The sequence below is a fragment of the Mucor velutinosus genome (genome assembly GCF_035048745.1).
Source record: "Mucor velutinosus strain NIH1002 chromosome Unknown tig00001561, whole genome shotgun sequence".
In the NCBI taxonomy this organism is placed as follows: domain Eukaryota; kingdom Fungi; phylum Mucoromycota; class Mucoromycetes; order Mucorales; family Mucoraceae; genus Mucor; species Mucor velutinosus.
The window spans coordinates 1,152,316-1,178,121 of record NW_027041903.1 but is presented as its reverse complement, the minus strand read 5'-3'; the positions used below and the strand labels follow the sequence as shown (position 1 = coordinate 1,178,121).

The window sequence follows — 25,806 nt, the reverse complement described above, 5'->3', positions numbered from 1 at the left end:
AATGCTATTGAGATAGGCCCTTCTTATTGCAGTAAAAAAGGGTTAAAAAAGCAGGCGGAATACTGTTAAAATCCTTCTTTATTCGAAATTAGGATAATGTGCAATAAAATGTATATTCTACGTCTCTATTTATATTATTTGTTTTATATCTCTTATCTGGCAGCAGTTTAGTAGCTGTCAGTGATTCTAGTATTTTGTATATTATTATTGGGTTATTTACTTGTTAATCTGATGGATCAAGAACGACATTTCAATATATGGTTTGTGGATCACGCGTAAAATAGCTCTATATTGATAAGCATATATTTTTTTAGGTTTATTTATGTAATAGCACATTGCAATAAAAATATCCTTGACATTTAGCTTAGTATCTGTCGTCTTTTATCTTTAGAGTATTTTATTCTTGCTATCATTATGCTAATACTACTATTATGTATGATTACCTGCTGATGGTAGCATGGCTTGATTGATATGACATTTATTTTAGGTCTTCTTGCTTATGATGATTGAAGTGAACTAGACTAGATTCCCATCATAAACAAAACCCAAAATAAATGTCATCTCAGTCAAACCATGCTACCATCAGCAGATAGGCATGCATAATAATAGTATTAGCATGATGATAGCAAGGGTTAAATGCTCTAAAATAAGAGATGACAGATACTAAAGTAAATGTCAAGGGTATTGTAATATGTTGTAACATAAATATACCTAAAAAGGATACAGGCTCAACAATAAAGAGCTATTCTTTACGCATGATTCAAAAACCATATATTGAAATACCGTTCTTGATCCATCAGATCAACAACTAAATGACCCAACAAAAATATATAAAGTAATGGAATCACTGGCAACTACTAAACTGCTGCCAGATAAGAGATATAAACCAAATAATATAAATAGAGACGTAGAATATACATTTTATTGCACATTATCCTAATTTCGAATAAAGAAGGATTTTAACAGTGTTCTACCTGCTTTTTTAACCCTTTTTTACTGCAATGATGATAATGATGATGGGAATCTAGTCAAGTTCACTTCCCTTAAAACCGATTCTCCTGGCCATAATTACGTCTAAAACCAAGAATGCAGCTATATTTATTCGATACTGTAGTAACAACAATTATTCCCCATTTCCCAGGTTTATTCTGAAAACTAACATTATATTGCATATATGTATACTTTTCTGAAATGAATCAAAAATCGGTAATTCTTTATCGGGTCAACAAAAGGCCAAGTAATTTCAAACTCAGTTATCGGAGTTTATGCTGATTTGAAACCACGCCCCTGCCAAGATGACGATGGTGTAAACCAAATCTGCGTAGGTAGCATGTTTGTTGAGAAAATGGAGAATTTTGAAATTGGTTAATATTAGACAGAGGGTATTAGTAGAACTTTTTAGATTACTATATGAATGCGGTATATATGTATAGTAAAAGTTGTAGAGGTTACTTTTGTTGATTAGGGAATGTTGTATTTGGGTTTGCTGAGAAGGATGTCGATGAGTAATAATGAAGAAAAAGAGTGAAAATGGACAAATTTCAAAGGGCCGTACCGGTTGATTTTACCAAGTGAACATGAGCTTCAAGCTTAATAGCTTCTGTTTCTTTTTCAATTCTCTATACGATAATATGGTTATTATTATAGATAAATAAAAAAAATTCTGATTATCCCCTGCTTGTAGCTCATGAAATATAAGATTTTGAGCAAATCTATGATGAAGGGAACGTACATCTGGTACTTTAAACCCTCACATTATGATGGATATAACGTAGAGCTATCGAATTGTTTTGTCTTGTGCGAGTCGGATAAATACTTGTTGAGATACAGCCAAAAAAGGGTATCATGCAAAATCATGGATTTTTCTTCAAAATCTGCCTGTGATAGCAAGCAAAAAATCTGGTGACGATTCTTTGGTCAGGACAAGATTGTCAATATTTCATAATAGAGCTATGCCAGAGCTTCAAGCAATAGCTCATTCGATGGGAAATTTTTTGCTCTACAATGTTTAGTAGTGCTTAACAAAATGTTTTGATGACAGATACTGTTTAATCTTTTGAAAACAGTCAAAAAGTTGCAAAAACAATTGTATCAAATATCAGGTGAACAATATATACCAGACACTTGAGACAAATACCATTGTACTCTGCTTGCAATTCTCTAAAAGTCCCATATAAGTTTGAAGGGGTGTTTACTATCAAGAAACGTGTAATTTTAAGGTCGATAGATTTCGGAATCCCATGGATCATCATTCAGAACAATAGAAATTGAAGCTCTGTTGATCCTCCGCATGTGTACATCACACAAGTGTGCATTTGATCCAGCATTTTAAAAATCGGAGCGTACGAAAAGGGCCATATTAACTTGCTGGTTTCAAGTTATCAATAGATACCTGACATGCTGAAGAATTTTGATGTTGAGACTATACAACTGTAACTTGCTTTGTTCGATTACAGTAAGATTTGCAATTTAAGGTTTGTATATTCCTCAAAATAAATGTCATCTCAATCAAGTCATGCTACCATCACAGGTAAGCATACGTAATAATATTATTGTTAGCGTGATCATAGCAAGGGTAAGCACTCTAAAAATAAGAGATGACTGATAATACAGCAAATGTCAAGGGTATTTATATTGCAATGTACTGTCACATAAATAAACTTATAAAAGATACATGCTCAACAGCAAAGAGCTACCCTGTGCGCATGATTCACAAACTACATATTTAGATTCCTTTCTTTATCCATCAGATCAATAACTATATAACCCAACAATCATATTATACTGTAAAAAATAATGGAATCACTGGCAGCTACTACACTGCTGCTAAATAAGAGATATAAGCCAAATAACATAAATAGACATGTAGAATATACATTTTATTGGAGAATATCCTAATTTCGAACGAATAAGATTTGTAACAGCGTTCTATCTGCTATTTATAAGTTGGATAATATATAAGTGTACTAATTGCCGCATGATCTAGTTGTGGAATTTGAGGCTTTATAGACTAAAATTCACGGGAAAAAAGAATAAGAAAAACAGTAAAGTCAACTTGATAAAGGTATGTTTCATTATCACACTGACAGGTGTAAAGTAAATTGAAGTCTTTCTACTGGCCAGGTAGATGATCCTTCTTATTATATACTATAACAATGGATAAAAGGTCTATTAATTAGATTGACAAATAAGTCAACTCAGCTCCAGCAAGCTAATCATGGTTTAGCTTTTGCCTGTATGAGTAATTAGACTCTCATCCGAAGTACCTTGATCTATCCTTTCTATAAGGATAATTAATATCTATCTAGTAGCATGTATCCGATAGGTACAGTCTCCTTAGTCTATATCAATAGTACATATTTGAGTGTATATCGCGAATACACTGTGATCAGGAATGATTCATTCACACGATGTGCGATATAAGCGTGTATCTTTACTTTAGTATGTTTAAATGGTTGTTGATGTACATTTGAGCGCTTTTACTAATAGATCCAAATAGCATGAATTTGAATGAGTACTATTTGATGAATTTCGGTTTTCAATCAAGTTGCGTTTGGGTGGCTATTTCATTATGCCTTGAAATACTACTAGTAAGGTTTGAACACATTGGCATTTAATTTTTCAATGTTGCTATAATCCTAACGGTAAAGGTGCTATAACCATGTTCTCCGTAGTAGTCAGCGCTTTTATTAAACTGTAATAATGCTTATGCCATATTGGCCTTGGCTTATATTTTGTGGTAGCAATTCTTGACCATATTATGGTACATTAAAATGAAAGTAATTAGGAAGCCTAAATTCAAACATACAACGCTCTGAATTGTATGAGACTTTCTAAAGATAAAACAAAGTTCGTTTGTATATAACGAGCTACACAACGAGGTCAGTAAAATAAGAGTAACGAAAATATATGCCTTACAGCAAAAAAACCAAAAAATATTGCTATTTAATTATATTACATTTACAAAACGAGCGGCGTGTCAGGGTTGATGGGTATTCTGACAGTGATTTAGATCTGCAGGATATCATTGACAGGCTAAACACAAACAAAAATTAGAAGCGCAGGTTTAAATTTAGAGCGCCAGCTCCCAGGAACATCAAACAGCGATTAACCTGGATAACACACAACATTACACAGACTATATTGGATAAAATCAATATCCAAATCTAATAGTAATAAAGACACCTTTTTATCCACTCAAAAGGCTATAACATCTTCCTACACACTCTCTATATCAACTTCCATTTATATCTCAATCAAATCTCAGATTGCATATACTACCTCTACATATTAGCATCTGACAGGCGATTGCGTGCCCCCGTGGCCTAATGGATAGGGCGTGAGACTCCTAATCTTAAGATTGTGGGTTCGAATCCCACCCGGGGTATCTTCATTTTGCATAGGACAAATTTGTGATGGAAAATCAGAAATAATTTTTATTTTTGAATCAATGGATTACATTATTTTTTTTTATTTTATTTTCTTTGCTTGCAATCATCACTGAAACAAGGAATCCGATAGCTTGAGTTCACATTTGCTTGGGAATGAAACGAGTAAACGGATTCTCCGATTCTTGCTGGATTTTTAAGCAACAATATTGTTACTCTCAGGAATTTGCAAGAAGAATCAATGCATTATTCAGGTTGTCAAGACTTTATTTGTAGATGTATATTAAATTGGAATTCAAGCATCTGTATTGCTTAATGCAGTCATGCGTTGAATAAGATCAGTCATTCTATCATCAATAACTTTGATGTTGTTGTTAATTGATTCATCATTCTCTTTCAAACTCTGATTGAGCTGTTATTAAAAATATTAGACTCTGCTCCTTATACAATGTACATGTACTTACCAAATCACAAGTTGTAGTCAAGCTCTTCAGCTCATCCGTCATCCTGGTCTGCTCCTCAGAAATAACCTTGACTGATTTACCAAACGATGCGGCTTCTGTATGCAATGTTTGTAATGCCTTGAGTCTTGTCAACAAGGCAGGCGTTAAATTCAAAAGTGGGTCCACTTTTTCAAGGGTTGCGAATAGTTTGTTAATCTACAGGAATGAGTCAAAACATTGATCTACCCCTTCCACGCCACTGTAACTTTTACCTTTGCCTCATTATCATTGCTATCCTTATTGGCTGCTTCATTTGCAGAAGGGGTATTTTGAGGATTGATGGCACTGGATAGTCCAAATCCCAAACTGGAGGTATCCTTACGACTAGATTTCAATTCATTCAATCGATCCAAATCGCTGTTCAACACCTTGACTCTTCTAGCAACCATTTCCAACTGTCTAGGTTGAGCCAAGACAAGCACTTGTTGTTCCAATTTAGAGAGCGAGTTGACAAGCGAAGTAGAAGCAAGGTTTTGTGGCTAAATCATCTCGTCAGAACACATGCAATGGTTAATATGCACGCCTTACTTACCAGTTCATCCAAAGCTTGACCAGCATTCGATCCAACAAGCTTCTCGATCTTTGCAATACGCTCATCAATATCTGATAGTTTGCTTTCTTTCTGCATCTTGGCTGTCTCAGGGGTATAGAAAAGTTCATAGGTGACCATATCATTCTTATCACTCTTTTCTGATACAGCTGTGTCGCTCTCTTCCTTCTTATCAGATGCTGTAGTGGCAGGTATATTCTTGAATGCTTCCAATTGCTTGATGAGTGATTTTGCGTCCTCGATGGATTTGCCATAATTTGACTTTTGACTCAAACCATCATCTCCAATCTGTTGATTCATTCTGACTAGATCTGATTGCAAATAAGCTATTTGTGAAAGGATATCAGATTGCGAAATGGTTTCTTTGGCATCTGCTGGTTCCTAGAGACAGAAATCAGATTCTGAAAGGCTGAATTCAGGGTATACTCACTTTTGCCTTCTCCATTTCATCATTCAGTTCCTGAACTTCATACATCAGACGACGCAATTTCTGTAAGGGTGTTTCATCCAAAGACAAGTTCTTGGGCAAGATTTCATATTCATTTGTTTCCATGGCTGGTGGACGCTTAACGTAGGTGCGGTACATGGCCTTCTTTCTGCGAGTCAGGCGATCCGAGAAATCTAATACGTTGTTAACAGTGCTGTTTCATGTATAAAAAATTGCGAATCATACCAGTATCCGTGGAATCAACAATGCTTCCTTTGAACCTATTGGCAGCATCTTTAACAGAAACACGAGATTTCACAACATTCTCGTTGTCGTCTTCATCACTTGACTATGGAGGATGGGGTCAGTTTGTTTATAAACGTAAATCCAGAGCAATACTTGTGTACCTGGTTTTCATAAGAGACGTTGGTAACATTGTCAGTTGAATCAGGCGTCTCGTAAACGTCTGGCTGATCATCCTACGCACTTGTCTATCAGTGATTTCCGTTGTCTATAACGATCTCATCAACTTACAATATCCGGGAGAGTAGAGTACTTTGAAGACATGATCACTCAAGATATATATATAAAAAAAAAAAGTATCAAAGGTGAAGAGCCCAATTAACGAATTATATTAGCACTTTTATTCATTTGAAAGAGTGAGCAGCTGTGACACGCACAACTGAATTTACACAAAATCATGGTAGTACTCTTGACTTGGTTGCTGCATTTGATGGACCTTGCTTCTCAGGTATGCATTTTCCTGCTCCAATTCATACATTTCCCTACATCCTGCATTATTAAACAAGACTTGGCAGAGGCATATATCAATACCGACGATTTGTAGTATTTCAATTGTTTCAATTCGTGTTTGGCTTGATCAATCACCTTGTCCTGCTTTGCGATTTTCGATCTTAGATACTCTATCAAGTTTGTCATGGCATTGAAGCGGAACTATAGACATGAGCACACCATTCCAAGACATTTGCAATAGAGCAACAGTCTACCTCAATAATCTTTTCAGCATTGTTGAACAGACTCCTCGTCGATGTCAGAAACCCCATGCCATTTCTCGGTACCTTGAATCCTGGCATCAGCACAACCACCCTCACTCACTCTCTCTCTCTATTGTCAGTAGCCTGTACCTTGTCACCTATGCATGCAAACTTGGATCTCTTTTTGCAAATAGGACACATTTGCTCGTTTTCGTTGTAACAACTGTCTCCACATATAAGATGGCCACAGTCCGTCATGTAATCCCATTCTGTCAAAGCCCTTCCACAAAAATCACATCCAAACATCTTGTGTGTGTGTGTGTGTGTGTGTGTGCGTGTTGTAATTAATATTTAATCAATGATCAAAGATTGAAATAGCAGAGAGCGTGTGGTGTAGTGGGGGGGGGGGGATATGCAAATTTACAAAAGAGAAAAAAAGAAAAGAGAGAATAAAATAAGAATCTAATTGTTGACAGAGTATTTGTAACTATTAAAAAAAAAAAAGCATAAAAAATGAGTTGCATGTCATGTAAGCCCTTCTCAACAAAACCTACCCGCATTTTTTACAGTTGTAAAAGACTGTTTGACCTTCATCAGCAGAGCGCAATTGCATAGTGTGGTATTCCATTTCATGATGACCACAAGAGGGGCATTTTTCTTTGATCTAATATCAAAAGGCATGTTAGCTATACATTCAGATGTCACTCTGCAGCACTTACAATAGCTCTGGCTTGCTTGTTTTCCTTGCTTTGTTGGACTAAATGACGCTTGGATTTCAAAGCTGATTGGAAAGAACGTTCAGATGAAGTGGTGATGACTTCTGTGGCTTCGACACCGGCTGTTCTAAATGCACAGCTACATTGATTACATAATAAAATATCGTCGTCGCCACCTGCCATATCCAAAAGGTTACCGCACTCAGGACAAAAGGTGAGTGAACCGATGATATTAGCAGGAGATTCAGTTGCCATGTTGTGTGTTAAGAAAGTTGAAATTGACAGTTGAAAGCAAGTAGAAATGTTCAAATCGAAAAACAGATAAAAAAAAAAAATATTACAGTGGCTTATTGAACATAAGGCAGTCAATTTGCATTGATGTGCCAGCTTTATTACATAATTTACTCTTCATCGCTCTCCTCTTCCTCTTCTGATTCCTCCTCTGCTTCGTCTAACCACTCAATGAACTTGGTAGCCTTTTCTCTTAACTTGGCTTCTGCGGAAGTTGCCTTTGACAAGTCAGTATTGTACCATCTTCTGATTGCTTCTTCTTCCACAATGTCAGCATTGTAAAATAACTGTAAGGCGCCCAAGAATAACTTGCCTAGGTATTCTTGGGATGCACAATGCTTTTGCAAGACCTGCAAGACATGCAGTTGGTCTTCTGGTAAATGTGTCATCTTGCCAATGAGAGGTGCCCATTTGGTCAATACAGTCTTCAAGCTTGCAACAGAATTGTTGCGATCAATATGGTCCATCACGATGGGGATCATGACCTCACGAATGTCAGTGTAGGAACCATTACTGGACATACGCAAGCCGGTAACTTCTAATGCAGCAGTATATACAGTGTGATTCTCGTCCAGAGAGCGTTCAATGGTTTGTGCAATTTCTTTCTTGAATTCTTCTGTCTTGCGGGCCATGCTGTTTTCAAGTGCCCATGATCCATTGAGTGAACCAATGTCTGAATCGTCGTCGTCAGATTCTCCCACTTCACTTGCACTATCAGTGATATCTCCATCCTTGAGAACAAGATCAGCCATGTCATAGGCCAAAGAACCCAGTTTCACATTTCGAATATCCACATCATCATCGTCGGATTGCAGAGTCCAGAAATAAACTGTAGGGTGATCACCTGTGAGAACTTGCTGGCGTTCTTCCTCATCATCTTCCTCGTCGCTGCTTTCGTCAAACATGCTGTTCTTGGGTTGAGGCAAAAGACTCAGTCTAGAGTATTTGGGAATGTGGGCTTCAGGGCCAAGAGTGACGCCAAGTGATACAAGACAACCTTGAGCAATAGTGGTATTTTCCAGAATGTTGACATTGTTGGCAATGATACTCTTCTCAACTGTACAGCTGTCGCCAATGGTGACATTATCCCACAGAAAAGCGCCTTCCAATACAATATTGTCGCCAATGGTACAGTTCTTTCCAATGATTGAATTTCCAATGCGCGTGTTTTCTCCAATGCGTGTGCCTGATCCAATTTGCACATTTTCATCAATGATACAGGACCTCGATAAAACGACATTCATAGATTTGTAAATGTTTCCTCTCACAAATTCATAATCATCGCCTGCTCTCAAGTTGGTTTCAGGCACAATAGGGAATGCCCAACGGTTGAGAATATGGTTGCTGGTAGTGCTGTACAGTTGTTCGTTCTGCACACGAGCGACGTAGGGCTCAAACACAAGGTTGGTATAGATGGTCTTGCCCAAAATATCAGATGTCAAAATACCGTGAACGAAATCGCTGCGTAGACGTTGCCAGTCAAAGTTTTCTGTAAACAAAGCAGGCACTTCAACAGAGCAAATGTCGAGATAAGGATCAACAAGGTCGTTACGGAATTCGATTTGAGGTCTATTTTCAAAAATCTCGGGTGAAATCTCCATGCGATGTTTGCGAGGAAGTGACACGACAGATTCGTAATAGACGCATTGGTGTGTGTTGGGATCCAAGACAAAAACACTGTTGGAATCCTTGGCTCTACATACCATGCTTTAGCTGTATTCAGTTGACTCACTCTGTTCCATATTGACATACCTTGCAGTGTGAGTACGAGAGGCTTCCTTGAGAAGCATGGTCATTATGGAGTTCTTGTCTGTTTTTTTGCGAGCACGATGTTCTTCCAGAACCTTGTCCAGTTTGATGTTGGAGATGAGTTCACCAGTTGTCAAGATGAAATCGGTGGTGATCAATTGGCGAGCATCGAGTTCACGCAGTGCATCGCCAACAGACATACACTCGGGTGTGGCTACAATCTTTACGGAAAGTCTAGAGTTGGGTTTCATCCATTCAGATTGTCTAGTAGTAAGCGAGGGATGAGTCAACAACCTGCGTTCAAAGTGTGTGTGCGAATACATACTCAAAATACGCTTTGATGGCATCGATGTGTGTTGTACAGACAATGAATACTTCAAAAATATCTACAGTAGCCAGCAGTTCCATGGTGTATTCGATTAATGGAATATTGCAAACTGGCATCAAACACTACACACATTGTTAGTACTGGTATCGACATGTGGTTGAGTCGACATTTACTTTAGGCATCTCGTGAGAGATAGGGAGGAATTGCTCCTCGAATGAGTCTGTTAAAATGACAGCTTGGAAGGGTGCTTCCTCCTCTTCGTTGTTCTCGTGGTTGTTGGGCTTCTTTTGCTTGGGAGGCATGATGTTGATGGTTCACTAGAGAGTACAAAAAAGTGATATCGCGTTCATTTAATCCCATGAAAAACTGTGCCTCATATTTTTTTTCGTCCTTGTTCCCGGTGACTACGTTTACTTTTGAAGGTTTGCTTTGCTTGATCCATAGCTGCATGAAAGCATTTAATCTAGGCACCAAAGAGAAAAGAAAAAAGAGCAATGCTCGAGTACCAACTTGTACTCTACGCTCTGCTGTTGCGATGACGTACCTGCTCGAAATCTGCTTCTATGGAGCACTTCTTCATGGCAACCAAATGAGATGTAGATGTCAAGCAAAGAGCACGGACAAAGTGTAGTATTCTCGGCGTCTTGATTTCAACATGGCCATGACACCAAGTACATCTGATCCGCCATTATATACTAAAAACTGGATCAACACTTTTCTTCTTATGTGAGGGTCGTTCAAATACAATCTAAAATTGTAGATTTGACGCTCCTATGATGCTCCACATCTGTATCAATGGGAGCAACGCATTAATGGACCTACATCATACCTCGCGCAACCTCTTACTGTTCAAAAAGTATGCAAAAGACAGCGAAAACTGCGTGCATTTAAGCAATGATTTCTCGTGTTAGAAGCTGTATTAGACCGCCAGAGCAGTACCAAACAAATGCTTTCAACTAGTAGTTACTTCCTGACATTTTTGCTTGATTTTTTTGGGATCGCCAAAAATCGGCTGCAGACTATGAGGAGTACCTCATGGTTTTCATCGAAAATCAAACGATCGCATTTTTCTCCTCAAAAACGAAGACTTTTGCTATGGTATATAGTAAATCAAAATGTTCCTCTCAATCCAAAGCAACCCCTAAAACCTCTCCTGTGAGAACTTCATATGCAAAATCTCAACATTTTGGCCAAAAACCTCATTTTCTATTTTCAAACATTGCTCAAAAAGCTTATTCAAAGCAACACTTTTAAATGGCACCATTAGATGCATCTCAAAAAGCACTCCTAGATAGCTTAAGGGAGCATGGGATTAGGACTACAGTTCATATAGTCGAATCTGGCAAAATAGGTCGAATAAGGTCCTAAACGTTCAAAAATCATCAAATCAAATCTCGAACGATTCGCGGAGATTTAATTAATTTTGGCTTCTTTCTGGCAGAAAAATGTCACTTTTTTGGTCATTATTATTATAATGCCTATGAAAGCTTTTAAGAAGATTACGAATTGGAAGTAGCAGTACTACTGTACATCAGGTGCATCAAGTGTAGTCTGTAAGATACATCAACAGGTCCTTATACCCGTCAATGAAAAGCATAGTTCAAACAATTGATGATTATATAAATAATAGTAGAGAGCTTTTTTATTCAATATTGTACAAAGATGATGTGATCCCTGATCGCCATTGTAAGTTATTGGCGTTTTTTGTTGGGTTTATGCAAAAGCATAGCATGGGCAGATTGAGGAGCAAACTTCTTGATGGCTGCAATTAACTCGGGAAATCTCAGAGGCTTGGTGACATATTCATCCTATTGAAGATTCATGTTAATATTTATGAAATACTTTCAAGCATACGTGATTGAATGCGTACCATGCCAGACTGCAGACATTTTTCACGATCCCCAATCATTGCATGTGCAGTTAAGGCAATGATAGGTACATGAGAGTGGGTACCAGCATTGTGTTCAAGTTCACGAATCTTTTGGGTTGCTTCAAAACCACCCATGATGGGCATTTGAACATCCATCAGGATCAAGTCGTAGGTATTGGCTTCAAATGCTTCCACAGCTAATTTACCATTGGATACAATTTCCACCTTGTGCCCAAACTTCTCCAAGATACGCACGGCCAGCTTTTGATTCACAATATTGTCCTCTGCCAACAAAATTTCCAAGGGAACGGGTATAGCGGAATCACTTGGCAGAGAAGAATTACTTTCAAGTGCAGGCAGCAGCGTGTAAGCAAGATCTGACATGCTCACCGGAGAATTGATGTAGCCTGTAATGCCCAAATCGATGCACAGCTTCATGTTGAGACGATGAATTTCAGGTGCAATGAGGATAATGGGTGTATAACGCAAGTGAACAGCCTCGCGGATCTTTTCTGCGTACGCCATGTTGTCTACTAGAACAGTGTCAAAGATGGGCGGCTGCTTGTTGTTTTGTGCTTGGAATACAGGCAAACTAGTCATATTCACTGCTTCCGATATGCCAGTGACGCGGAAGGGGTTCAGTCCAAGTTCCTTGAGCTTGGATTCTACTTGCATCTGGTCTCCAGTACCGTCCAAAAACAAAATATTACGTCCCTTGAATCGCTTCATCTTTTCAAATGCGTCATGTTGCTCCTTGGGGTATCTCTTGAAGTTGAGCGTAAAGTAGAATTGAGAGCCACGACCGTACATGGATGTCACCCATAGATCACCGCCCATCAACTGCACCAAATGCTTGGAGATGGATAAACCAAGACCAGTGCCACCGTATTCACGACTAGAGTATATATCGTTAGCACTTTATCATCATCTCTATGCTACTTTTCACTTACGTTGTTGAACCATCAGCTTGACAGAAAGTATCGAAAATGACGTTCAACTTGTCCTCTTGAATACCGATACCAGTGTCCTTGACACAGAGCTCAACAATCACATCATCACCTAGAATGCTGACCACCTTGGTTTCCAAAGCAACTTCACCTTGTGTAGTAAACTTGACGGCATTGCCAATCAAGTTGGTAATGACTTGTCTCAAACGAAGAGGATCGCCAATCAATTGATCAGGAATAGCACTGTCCACGTTGTAGATAAGGTCCAGCTTCTTTTGATTTGCCTTGACAGCTAATGTCTTGAGTACGCTAAAGATGGCAGATCTCAGCGAGAATGGAATTGACTCTATTGTCATACGACCAGCTTCAATCTTGGAGATATCCAGAATATCGTCAATGATACTCAGCAGACTGTTGGCCAGACTGGATACAATCATCAGGTTCTCTCTTTGTTGACGCGTCAGTTCAGTTTCCAAGGTCAAAGATGTCATACCAATGATACCATTCATGGGCGTACGGATTTCATGACTCATGTTGGCCAGAAACTCACTCTTGGATCGATTGGCTAATTCAGCAGCTTCTCTTGCTTGTCTGTTCTTTTGGATGGCATCACGCAAAGAGTTGACCATTTGATTAATCTTGGTCTTGAGAGAGTCCATTTCACCAGATGCTTCAACAGTAATCAAGCGAGAGAAATCGTTCTCGGTAGCAGCAGCAGAGATTTGAGCAAACGCACGCACTTGCGTCGTCAGATTGGAAGCCATGGTATTGACGTTGCTAGTAATGTCTCTCCACAGACCCTCAATGTCTTCAACTTGAGCCTGGACACCCAATTTACCTTCTGTACCAACTTCCATGGCAACTCTGGTCACCTCAGAGGCAAACGAACTCAATTGATCCACCATCGTATTGATGGTATTCTTTAATTCAGCAATTTCGCCATGAACTTCAACTTCAATCTTCTTGGATAAATCACCTTGCGCAACAGCCTTACATACAGCAGCAATAGAACGCAATTGATCCGTCAAGTTGCTGGCCATCAGGTTAACATTGTCCGTTAGATCCTTCCAGGTGCCATCCACGCCAATGATGGTGGCTTGACCGCCCAGTTTGCCCTCGGTTCCTACTTCGCGAGCCACACGTGTCACCTCAGATGCAAACACTCTCAACTGATCCACCATACTGTTCACTGTGATCTTGAGTTCCAGAATCTCACCACGCGTCTCGACATGAATCTTCTTGCTCATGTCGCCACTAGCCACAGCTTTGGTTACTTCAGCAATCGAGCGTACTTGAGTTGTGAGATTAGCAGCCATGATATTGACGTTATCAGTCAGCTCATTCCAGGTACCAGCAACGCCCTTGACAACAGCTTGTCCACCTAGCTTGCCCTCAGTACCGACTTCCTTGGCTACACGCGTTACTTCTGAGGCAAATACACGAAGCTGATCTACCATGTCATTGACAGTGTTCTTGAGTTCTGATATCTCACCACCAGATTCTACTTCAATCTTTTTGGAAAGGTCACCAAGAGCAACTGCTTTTGTAACTTCAGCGATAGATCTAACTTGGTTGGTCAAATTGGCGGCCATTTGGTTCACATTGTCAGTTAGGTCCATCCAGGTACCGTCGATATTTGGCACAAGAGCTTGACCACCTAGCTTGCCGTCTGTACCGACTTCTCTGGCCACACGAGAGACTTCAGAAGCAAAGACATTCAGTTGGTCCACCATATCATTCACCGTATTTTTGAGCTCGGAAATCTCGCCACCAGACTCAACTTCAATCTTTTTTGAAAGATCGCCAAGAGCAACAGCCTTGGTTACTTCTGCAATGGAACGCACCTGAGATGTCAAATTGGCAGCCATTTGATTGACATTGTCCGTCAAATCCATCCAAGTTCCACCTACATTGGGGACTACAGCTTGACCGCCTAGCTTACCATCTGTGCCAACCTCCTTGGCAACACGAGTAACTTCTGATGCAAACACATTGAGCTGGTCTACCATACTGTTGACTATGTTTTTCAGCTCGAGAATCTCGCCGCCCGATTCTACTTCAATCTTCTTTGAAAGATCGCCCAGTGCAACAGCTTTAGTCACCTCCGCAATAGATCTAACCTGGGTGGTTAAATTGGCAGCCATCTGGTTGACATTGTCTGTGAGATCCATCCACGTGCCGCCCACGTTAGGCACCACGGCTTGGCCACCGAGTTTGCCATCAGTTCCTACCTCGCGAGCCACACGAGATACCTCAGAAGCAAAGACGTTGAGCTGATCCACCATGTCATTCACTGTATTCTTCAATTCAGAAATCTCACCGCCAGATTCAACTTCAATCTTTTTAGAAAGATCACCGAGAGCGACTGCCTTAGTAACTTCAGCAATAGATCTTACTTGAGACGTGAGATTAGCAGCCATTTGGTTGACATTGTCTGTCAGATCCATCCAAGTACCACCGACATTAGGTACCACAGCCTGGCCACCAAGTTTACCATCAGTTCCTACTTCTCGAGCCACACGAGACACCTCAGATGCAAACACATTCAACTGATCCACCATGCTATTGACAATGTTTTTGACTTCCAGGATTTCACCACCTGATTCAACTTCAATCTTTTTAGAAAGATCACCGAGAGCGACAGCCTTAGTAACTTCGGCAATGGAACGTACTTGAGACGTGAGATTAGCAGCCATCTGGTTGACATTGTCTGTCAGATCCATCCAGGTACCATCGACATTAGGCACCACAGCCTGGCCACCGAGTTTTCCTTCTGTACCGACTTCTCGAGCAACACGAGACACCTCAGATGCAAACACATTCAACTGATCTACCATGTCATTCACAGTGTTCTTTAGCTCAGAAATTTCGCCACCGGATTCCACCTCGATTTTCTTGGACAAATCACCGAGAGCGACAGCCTTAGTAACTTCAGCAATGGAACGTACTTGAGAAGTAAGGTTTGCAGCCATCTGGTTGACGTTATCCGTCAGATCCATCCAGGTACCCCCAACATTAGGCACCACAGCCTGGCCACCGAGTTTACCATCAGTTCCTACTTCACGAGCCACACGAGACACCTCAGAAGCAAAGACGTTGAGCTGATCCACCATGTCATTGACAGTATTCTTCAATTCAGAAATCTCACCGCCAGATTCAACTTCAATCTTTTTTGAAAGATCGCCAAGAGCAACAGCCTTGGTTACTTCTGCAATGGAACGCACCTGAGATGTCAAATTGGCAGCCATTTGATTGACATTGTCCGTCAAATCCATCCAGGTACCATCGACATTAGGCACTACTGCCTGGCCACCGAGTTTGCCATCAGTTCCTACCTCGCGAGCCACACGAGATACCTCAGAAGCAAAGACGTTGAGCTGATCCACCATGTCATTCACTGTATTCTTCAATTCAGAAATCTCACCGCCAGATTCAACTTCAATCTTCTTAGAGAGATCACCCAGGGCAACGGCTTTAGTGACTTCAGCAATAGATCTTACTTGAGACGTGAGATTAGCAGCCATTTGGTTGACATTGTCTGTCAGATCCATCCAAGTACCACCGACATTAGGTACCACAGCCTGGCCACCAAGTTTACCATCAGTTCCTACTTCTCGAGCCACACGGGAGACCTCAGATGCAAACACATTCAACTGATCCACCATGCTATTGACAATGTTTTTGACTTCCAGGATTTCACCACCTGATTCAACTTCAATCTTTTTAGAAAGATCACCGAGAGCGACTGCCTTAGTAACTTCAGCAATGGAACGTACTTGAGAAGTAAGGTTTGCAGCCATTTGGTTGACATTGTCTGTCAGATCCATCCAGGTACCATCGACATTAGGCACCACAGCCTGGCCACCGAGTTTTCCTTCTGTACCGACTTCTCGAGCAACACGAGACACCTCAGATGCAAACACATTCAACTGATCTACCATGTCATTCACAGTGTTCTTTAGCTCAGAAATTTCGCCACCGGATTCAACTTCAATCTTCTTTGAGAGATCACCCAGGGCAACAGCTTTAGTTACCTCGGCAATCGAACGGACTTGATCCGTCAAATTGGCAGCCATGATATTCACATTGTCTGTCAAGCTTTCCCAAGTACCAGCTACACCTTGCACTACAGCCTGGCCTCCGAGTTTGCCTTCCGTTCCTACTTCTTTGGCTACACGCGTCACCTCAGAAGCAAATACACGAAGCTGATCCACCATGTCGTTTACAATATTCTTAAGCTCCAGGATCTCACCGCCAGACTCGACTTCAATCTTTTTAGAGAGATCACCCAACGCAACAGCCTTAGTGACTTCAGCAATGGATCTGACTTGATTTGTCAAGTTGGCAGCCATGATGTTGACACTTCGAGTCAGTTCAAACCAGGTACCAGCTACATCTTGAACAACAGCCTGTCCACCCAATTTGCCCTCCGTGCCAACTTCCTTCGATACACGGGTTACTTCAGAGGCAAAAATTCGCAATTGATCCACCATATCATTGACAATGTTCTTTAGGTCCAAGATTTCACCTCTCGTCTCAACGTCAATCTTCTTTGACAGATCTCCCAGCGCTACTGCTTCTGTCACTTCGGCAATCGAACGCACTTGTGTAGTTAAATTGGCTGCCATCATGTTGACATTGTCCGTTAGATCTTTCCAGGTACCAGCAACGCCTTGAACTATTGCTTGACCGCCTAGTTTTCCTTCTGTACCGACTTCCTTGGACACACGGGTTACTTCTGAGGCAAAGATACGTAACTGATCAACCATGTTGTTGACGGTGTCCTTGAGTTCAAGGATTTCACCACCGGATTCAACTTCAATCTTCTTGCTCATATCACCATGAGCGACAGCCTTAGTTACTTCGGCAATAGATCTGACTTGATTGGTCAAATTAGCAGCCATGTGATTGACGTTTTCCGTCAAATCCTTCCAGGTACCACCGACATTGGGCACCACAGCTTGGCCACCAAGCTTGCCATCAGTGCCAACTTCACGAGCTACACGAGACACCTCAGAGGCAAAGACATTCAGTTGATCTACCATGCTGTTGACAATGTTCTTGACCTCTAGAATCTCGCCGCCAGATTCCACCTCGATTTTCTTGGATAAATCACCAAGCGCAACGGCCTTAGTTACTTCAGCAATAGAACGCACTTGATTTGTGAGATTGGCAGCCATAATATTGACATTGTCTGTGAGTTCATGCCATGTACCAGCCACGCCTTGAACCACTGCTTGACCGCCTAGCTTGCCTTCCGTGCCTACTTCTTTCGACACACGGGTGACTTCAGAGGCAAACACTCGTAACTGATCCACCATGTCATTCACAGTGTTTTTGAGTTCAGAGATTTCACCACCGGATTCCACGGCAATTTTTTTGGAGAGATCGCCCAGGGCAACGGCTTTAGTGACCTCGGCAATGGAACGGACTTGGTTTGTGAGATTAGCAGCCATTTGGTTGACATTATCGGTCAGGTCCATCCAGGTACCGTCGACATTTGGAACAAGAGCTTGTCCGCCAAGCTTGCCTTCAGTGCCTACCTCTTTGGCTACACGAGTGACCTCGGACGCAAAGACATTGAGCTGATCCACCATACTATTGACAGTATTTTTCAAGTCTAGGATTTCGCCTCGAGTTTCAACATCAATCTTCTTGGAGAGATCACCTTTTGCTACGGCTTTCGTGACAAGAGCAATAGAACGGACTTGCGTAGTAAGATTTGCAGCCATGGTGTTGACATTATCGGTGAGATCCTTCCAGGTGCCACTCACTTTGGGGACGTTAGCTTCGCCGCCCAATTTACCGTCGGTGCCAACTTCACGAGCGACACGAGTCACTTCAGAAGCAAACACACGCAATTGATCCACCATGTCATTGACGATGTTCTTGAGCTCTGAGATTTCGCCACCTGATTCGACTTCAATCTTTTTCGAAAGATCGCCATTAGCAACAGCCTTGGTAACGACAGCGATAGAGCGCACTTGGGTTGTCAGATTGGAAGCCATGGTATTGACATTATCAGTAAGCACTCGCCATGTGCCGTCTACGCTAGGCACCCGAGCTTGTCCACCCAGTTTGCCCTCGGTGCCAACTTCTTTGGCCACACGAGTTACTTCTGTGGAAAAGACACGAAGCTGGTCCACCATGTTGTTGACTGTGTTCTTCAGATCGAGAATTTCACCTCTAGTCTCAACATCGATCTTTTTAGAAAGATCACCCTTAGCAACAGCTGTTGTTACCTCTGCAATAGATCGCACTTGTGTTGTGAGATTAGCGGCCATGGTATTGACATTATCAGTTAGGTCTTTCCAGGCACCACCAACATCTTTGACGACAGCTTGTCCGCCTAGTTTGCCCTCCACGCCGACTTCCAGCGACACTCTCCTCACTTCAGCCGAGAAGTTTGTGAGTTGATCAACCTACATACAAAAGCATCAGCCATCAACATGTTTCAATTTCCACCAAGATGTCCAACTTACCATTCGGTTCATGGTATTCTTTAGTTCCAAAACTTCGCCCTGAGCATTGGCCTTTACTTTTTTGGTTAGATCACCTTCGGCTACAGCTTTTGCAACAGCAGCAATGTCTCGCACTTGACTTGTGATCTTGAGTGCCATCATGTTGACATTGTCTGTCAAATCCTTCCATGTGCCTCCGACATCCTTGACTACGGCTTGACCGCCTAATTTGCCTTCGGTGCCAACTTCCAATGACACACGGGTCACCTCCACTGCAAATGTAGACAACTAAAAATTTAGGGTTAAGTTGGTAATTTAAATTTATAAATTGGCCAATATGCGAGGCTTTAATTACCTGATCCACCATGGTATTGATTGTGTTCTTTAAATCCAGCATCTCACCCTTGACTTCAACCTTGACCTTCTTTGACAAATCGCCTCTAGCAACAGCCTTGGATACGTGTGCGATATCTCTGACTTGATTGGTGAGGTTTGTTGCCATTGTGTTTACGTTGTCTGTCAATTCCTTCCAAATACCATCCACACCGGCTACTTTGGCCTGTGCTCCGAGTTTTCCTTCTGTGCCGACTTCATGAGCTACTCTGGTCACTTCGGAAGCAAACAAATTCAAATGATTGACCATGGTGTTGAATGTGTTTTTCAAAATCAAGGTCTCACCGTAAACTGGTACTGTCATTGCTTTGCTGAGATCACCTCGAGCGATAGCTGTTGATACATCAGCAATGTCTCTCACTTGCTCCAAATGATTTCTGGTCATGCTGTTCAAATTCAAGATAAAATCACGCCAAACGCCTTCCATATTGTCATCGCATTCTGCCTGAACACCCAATTTGCCGTCGACAGCTGTCTCATGAGCCACTTTCAGCACATTTTTAGTGATTCGTTGTAATTGGTCTGCCATTGAATTCACAGCAGTTTTGAGAGCATTGTGGGAGGAGTGGTTACATGTGATGCGTTGGTCTAATACACCGTTATGAACGGCTTTAGCGACTTGAACTGCTTGATCTACACAGTTTTGGCAAGTATCGGTATCAATATGAACAGTAGTATCTAATGAAAAAGAAACGTTAGCATCCAATGAAAGCCATGACCATCACTATCATTTACCTGCGGTAGGAGACAATTGCAATTTTTCCAACATGGGCGATTGCTGGAAAGAAGAAATACAATCCTCAGGAGTCCCATTACTTTTATTTACAACAGATTCGTTTTCTTCTTGTTCTTGCTCTTGTTCCTGGTCGCTTTTATTTTGTTGTTGCTGTTGAGTTAATAGATGATGTTGCTGCTTGATGGCTATTTGGTATCTTTTGTTTTCTGTCTCCAATTTCAACTGTCTCTGCGCAATGTTCTTCAGGGCTTTATGCAGTGCTATTGAGATATCGGCATCGCCGTCCTTATCGTCGTTTTGATGATTGTGTATCGATGAGTGTGTCGGTGGTGTTTGTGAAATGCAAAAGTCCAGATCGCCTTTATCCAGATGCAGGACCATGTCCTTGATTTGCTCCATGATGTTTGTCATTGTATTACTATTATTATTACTATTACTGTTATTACTGGTATTATCACTGCTGTGTGGAGGTGATGATGAAAGACACAATTTCTTATTTTTCGTAAAATCGCCAGTTGAGGAACGTTTCATAACCTTGCAAAATTATAAAAATAAGAGAGAGAGAGATGTAAAGAGGCTCAATGTGGATGCTGTTTTTTTTTTCTGCGCTCTCTTTATCTTGTGCTAGTTGTGATGACTCTAGTTCAAACAAATAGAAAGAGAAAAAGAAAAAGAAAGAGAGCAAAGAAAAAACCAAGAAGAAATATCAAGGAAATACACAACATGTGTGTGACCATCCGTCGGCACATCCCAAACAAATCAATAGGCAATTTGTCGTTACACCTCATATTGATTGGCTTCATTCATTATTTTTTCCATATTTGACATCATGCCTATGTTGGATTTGAGCTTCTTCAAGGCGAATCGATCCATTTTTCATTACAGACTCCATTTGAATGAATTTGAATATCTATTATATATATCCCCTTGAAGGTAATCCAAGCATTTCATTGGGCTCTCTTAAATCATACTTCTGTGAGAACGTAGCACAGCCTTCTTGTTCAAGCATTGCGTTGCACAGGACGCAATTTTTCAACAACGTTGGTTAAAATCAACATGTCGACGAGTAAATCGCCAAGATGGAGCTGGAAGCCCCAGAACATCCACAGATCTCAAGCTCCTAAGAGCACTCTTTGATACTCAATTGCCTGGAGTTCAGCCTATGGCATCCACAGAATCATATCCAATGTTGCAACTCTACTTGGAGTTCCGAATGTCAAAACGATCTTTGAGCTTCTATGAAAATAAACAAATTCGAAAGTTCTCGGCCCCACCCAAGATGTCATTCTTACGATTTTGGAAAAAAGCAATAGTTTTCTGGGTAATTGTATGATTTGCCCCCCTCTTTTTTTTTGTTTGTGTAGACAAACAGTGCAAATGGCGCAACAGAAAAGACGTTGATAAACATGTGCCTTTATTTTTTGAAACCATTCATCATTTGTTTATAATCTGCCACTCTTTATGCAGTTTTCCGTCGCCTGGTTCAGGGGAGGGCAATAAATCCCATCACATGGAATCCAGAGGATGGTAATTTGAGTTTTGCAGATCAATATGAGACATTCCAAAACTCTAAAATCCAGGTATTTGTTACCAGCATTGGAGTCGCTTGTATTCTTTTCTTTCCAAACAGTTGATGCTGCCATTTACCACTGTCTTTTAATCGCTGTTGGGCAGTATGTGTGTGCAAAGGATTTATTAATACTTTTCGCTCTTGTTACTCCAAGGATATGGTAAATGATTGAGGTGGCACAATCAAGGTTGTCCAAATAGAGGCTGTATTTGTCAAGAACCGATGATAAATGTATTAAACCAATAGGAGATAATGCCTCAATTACACAGAGCTTGTTCATTCCTAGGCTGGTTTGTCATTGAATATGCTCAAAGCCTTCAAATCCATCGTAGTGTGTCGAGACGATGGCATGATTTGCTGTTGAGGTCAATCTCATAGCACTGTTGCCATTTCCAACTAATTTAGTAGCGATCTTATTGATATTCTCAGTATATAGCCTTAATTAATCAAGTAAAGATACTAAACTCGACAAATTGAGGGTATTTGGGGAAATCCCTTGCGTAGTAGTGAGTTTGCTTTCAAATCATCAATGATGCAATAAAATAGGAATCATGGTCTACGCTTTACTTTCATCGTGTAAAAGCGGCAAAACTATTGATGAGTTTCATGCATCTAGCACGCTCTTTGATTAGTAAATGTTGCTGTTGATGTGATACCAGTCAATTGATACGAATTTAAGATTTGCAATTGTCTTAGCAAAATCCAAACAGAAAATCGCAATGCTCTGGTTTATGTACTTTCAAGAGGTATGAAACTTTTATATCTCTATTTAGTAATAATCAATTGCGTTAGTCGCTGCCAAACAATACTGATATGATGGTGTATGATCTGTGCAGGTGTCGAAAAAGCACGCTTGAATATCATACCAAGGTAATTTTTTTATCCCTAGACATTTTGGAAGCCTCAAAAAGAAAAGAAATTGAGTTTTCAAGTATTTTGATAGACTGGTGTTATTAAATATAGAATGCAAGGAAAATAGAATGACTAACGATAGTGTTATTTAATTTTCCACTTACTTTCCATACGCTTTAAAAGCACCTATTACTGTATTGCCTTCATAATGGAAAGGGCATTGAGTTTGCCAGCCGGCCACACCAGCCAAAATTAATTCAAATCCAGACCCATAGTCTGTTCCAGATTGGCCAAATTATGACGATTTTCGACTCGATTGAACTATTTTAGTAGATTCGACTATATAAGTTGTGATGATTATCCTTTGCTTCCTAATACAATCTCGAAGTACTTTTCAAGACGCATCCAATGGTACCAAATAAGGTAGATGTTTTGAATAAATCTATTGAGCAACTTATGAAAATATGAAAAGAGGTTTCTGGCCAAAAAGTCGAGATTTTACATATCAAGGTCCCACAAAGATGATTTCAGGGATTGCGTTGGATCGATAGAAACATTTTGATCTAACATCTACCATAGTAAAAGTCTTCGTTATCAAGGTGAAAAACGCGATCGTTTGATTTTCGATGAAAACCATGAGGGGTACCTCATGCTTTTTGGTCAATTTTTGTCCATGTTTTTTGGGTCCCCAGAAAGTTGAGCAAAGGTGTCAGAAAGTATATGCAAAAAGAGAGCAATTTTATGGTGCTATTCTATCAGTCTAAAACGGCTTCTAACGCGAGAAAACACGGCTCAAATACGGCCAAATCTCGCTGTATTTTGCACAAATTGGAGCAGTAAGAGATTATGCTAGTATGCTGCCTGCCAGTCTATAAACTTTTCCTGTTGGCGCAGACAAGGAGCATCGTATAAGAGTTCGATCCACAGGTATGCGGGCCATTCAAGTGATAATAGTACGCTGAAATGTGGAGCTTTAGAATAGAATACTGCTCTATTCTGCTACAACTTTTCTATCCTTGGCACAAGCTTATCATTAGAAGCAAGTGCAGTGAAATCAGCGAAAGCTGATACTTCTCACTCGAAAATAATTGCGTATAAACTATACACTGTGTTCTTAATTTTTATTGATATTTGCTACATTTATCAAATTTACTGTATTTACATATTATTCACAAATTATACAGGGAAGTGGGATCATGATATTTAAGGATATAGCGGCATACAACAGTGATATTAATGGGGAAGTTTTTCTCTTCTTTCGTCTGGATGGTGATGAGCTTTCTGGTACTGACATGTAAACGCATGGAGGGATGGGGGCTCGTTCTCCAACATCAAACCCTTCAATCTGGTTTCGAGACATCAATCTGGCGTTCTCCATGAGTAGACGAGACTGATATACAACTTTGAGGATCTTGGGAAATTCTTTAGCAATGGAATCTTCATCGTCAGGATACTTCAAAGGGTGTCGATGACTAATGCGGCATACATAGCCATCAGGGATATCCAGTAGGAGCAGGGACAAATTCAGTTCCGAGAGAAGAAACCCAATGACCGAGACATCTCTGAATGATTGTGGAGAACGTTTTACCAGCTGGTATATCATCTCCTTCATGATCTTTGGCATCTTGAATCCGCCATCCATCAGCTGTTTTGTGTCATTCAAAGAGTGGTAGCGACTACACTCAGCAAGGCCATACTCAGTGTCAGCACTTTTGAATACCAAGTCTACCTTCCGTCCACAAAGCTTTTTTTGAGATGGGCTGTCTTGAGCCTATGGTACGACCAATATTCCTTCCAGCAGACGAAGACAAGCTGCTCTTTTCGCCTCTACATAGAGACAGTACATTAGATAGATAGACTTCTCCAATTTGCGTCACGTTATCGCCATTTACTTACCCTTTGCAATGTATTTTTGAAGTGTCAAAGCAGGTATCTATGAACATCCAAACTCGTCGCAGTAGATCGGCTTCGCTATGGTCTGCTAATGGCAGATAGCAATGTTTGAAAAGCTTTATGCAACTTTCCATGGACGAACACACCCATTCCAAGGCAGGGTTTGTCTGTGGATGATTTAAGATAGTATCCTTGAGAGCGTTTAAATCATCAATATCCTTGATTGTGTTCATGAAGTTTTCGATATCAGTGGGCAGTGATGGCAAAGAGTCGAGTCTATATGTCTTAATCTCTGCAAGATCCTAATCCCTAAACACTTTCTCCCAACATTTGTCCTTTGTGTCTAGTATTAAAGAATGAGAGGGACTTCATGACCAACAAGTATAAAAGTAAATTGAATTAGTATATAATGCTCATTCGATACTCTTTGTATATAAAGTTCAATACGAATGCTTACTGCTCCACAGAACAACTGATAGCAAACTGCTTCATTTCGTCCTCCACTATAATGCCAGATGATAACACCCATTTCTTCTCGTCTTGAAGATTGTTATACATGGACTCAATTTTCTCGTAATCCGCTGTTGTCAATGGCTGTTGTTTGATACTTGTCGAAGAGCTGGGAGAGGAACTGGAAGTGTATGTGGAGGCTTCTTCGCTTGCTTCTTCATTAGAGGGATGATGCTCAATGCTCTCATTTGTTGTCTTTTGTTCAACAGAGTTGTCGATTATCATTGTCAAGATAGATTCCCAGTCCTGTTTTTTTCTTATTGTCGTAAGGCAGATGTAACATTTGTAGAACGTCTATAATTCTGCGGTTCCAAATGCTCTTGTATTTCGATACTTTGGAGCCATCATATGCATTGGCAATGAATGTTTGGAGATGTTTAATGATATCCCTAATTGCAATTGGCTTGTTTGAGTCGCTGAAATGCTTGATAGCACTAACAATCTCTGAAAATAATAACATATCGTCAGCTTTGCGACTTGTTTTGTCCTCATCATGTATGACATACCGTCTTTGTGTAGTGGATCAGGCAATCTGCTTTGCATTTGTAAGGAAACAAGAGGTGCGTTGATTTATCAAAGTATGATCTGACCTCCTAACGCATTAAAAAAAATATATCGCGACTTGGT

At 40.5% G+C, this 25,806-nt stretch overlaps 6 protein-coding genes and 1 non-coding gene across 7 annotated transcripts; 1 reads left to right on the top strand and 6 right to left on the bottom strand.

Annotated features, from left to right (window-relative positions):
• The first annotated feature begins 4,314 nt into the window (after positions 1-4,314).
• On the top strand, positions 4,315-4,387 carry ATC70_008538. Its single transcript has one exon. It is a non-coding gene; the product is annotated as a tRNA-Arg (tRNA).
• Positions 4,388-4,683: 296 nt separating this feature from the next.
• On the bottom strand, positions 4,684-6,435 carry RTG2_1 (retrograde regulation protein 2; the record flags this gene model as incomplete). The annotated part of the gene is made up of 8 exons (XM_064827785.1): positions 4,684-4,800; positions 4,853-5,047; positions 5,104-5,370; positions 5,424-5,822; positions 5,872-6,062; positions 6,115-6,217; positions 6,276-6,347; positions 6,403-6,435. 8 exons carry the CDS (start codon positions 6,433-6,435, stop codon positions 4,684-4,686), a joined length of 1,377 nt encoding a protein of 458 aa, XP_064687069.1.
• Positions 6,436-6,556: 121 nt separating this feature from the next.
• ATC70_008536 (uncharacterized protein) lies at positions 6,557-6,962 on the bottom strand (the record flags this gene model as incomplete). Its single annotated transcript, XM_064827784.1, has 3 exons — positions 6,557-6,653; positions 6,707-6,822; positions 6,876-6,962. 3 exons carry the CDS (start codon positions 6,960-6,962, stop codon positions 6,557-6,559), a joined length of 300 nt encoding a protein of 99 aa, XP_064687068.1.
• Positions 6,963-7,325: 363 nt separating this feature from the next.
• On the bottom strand, positions 7,326-7,834 carry GLY1_3 (Threonine aldolase; the record flags this gene model as incomplete). The annotated part of the gene is made up of 3 exons (XM_064827783.1): positions 7,326-7,350; positions 7,418-7,527; positions 7,583-7,834. The coding sequence occupies 3 exons, from the start codon at positions 7,832-7,834 to the stop codon at positions 7,326-7,328; spliced, it is 387 nt and encodes a 128-aa protein (XP_064687067.1).
• Positions 7,835-7,980: 146 nt separating this feature from the next.
• Positions 7,981-10,249, bottom strand: PQLC2 (PQ loop repeat-containing protein 2; the record flags this gene model as incomplete). The annotated part of the gene is made up of 4 exons (XM_064827782.1): positions 7,981-9,565; positions 9,623-9,883; positions 9,945-10,069; positions 10,121-10,249. The coding sequence occupies 4 exons, from the start codon at positions 10,247-10,249 to the stop codon at positions 7,981-7,983; spliced, it is 2,100 nt and encodes a 699-aa protein (XP_064687066.1).
• A 1,389-nt stretch (positions 10,250-11,638) lies between these two features.
• Positions 11,639-20,765, bottom strand: ATC70_008533 (uncharacterized protein; the record flags this gene model as incomplete). Its single annotated transcript, XM_064827781.1, has 6 exons — positions 11,639-11,755; positions 11,818-12,712; positions 12,768-19,186; positions 19,247-19,513; positions 19,581-20,296; positions 20,354-20,765. 6 exons carry the CDS (start codon positions 20,763-20,765, stop codon positions 11,639-11,641), a joined length of 8,826 nt encoding a protein of 2,941 aa, XP_064687065.1.
• Positions 20,766-23,941: 3,176 nt separating this feature from the next.
• ATC70_008532 (uncharacterized protein) lies at positions 23,942-25,404 on the bottom strand (the record flags this gene model as incomplete). Its single annotated transcript, XM_064827780.1, has 4 exons — positions 23,942-24,452; positions 24,506-24,603; positions 24,816-24,945; positions 25,127-25,404. 4 exons carry the CDS (start codon positions 25,402-25,404, stop codon positions 23,942-23,944), a joined length of 1,017 nt encoding a protein of 338 aa, XP_064687064.1.
• Between the last annotated feature and the right edge of the window lie 402 nt (positions 25,405-25,806).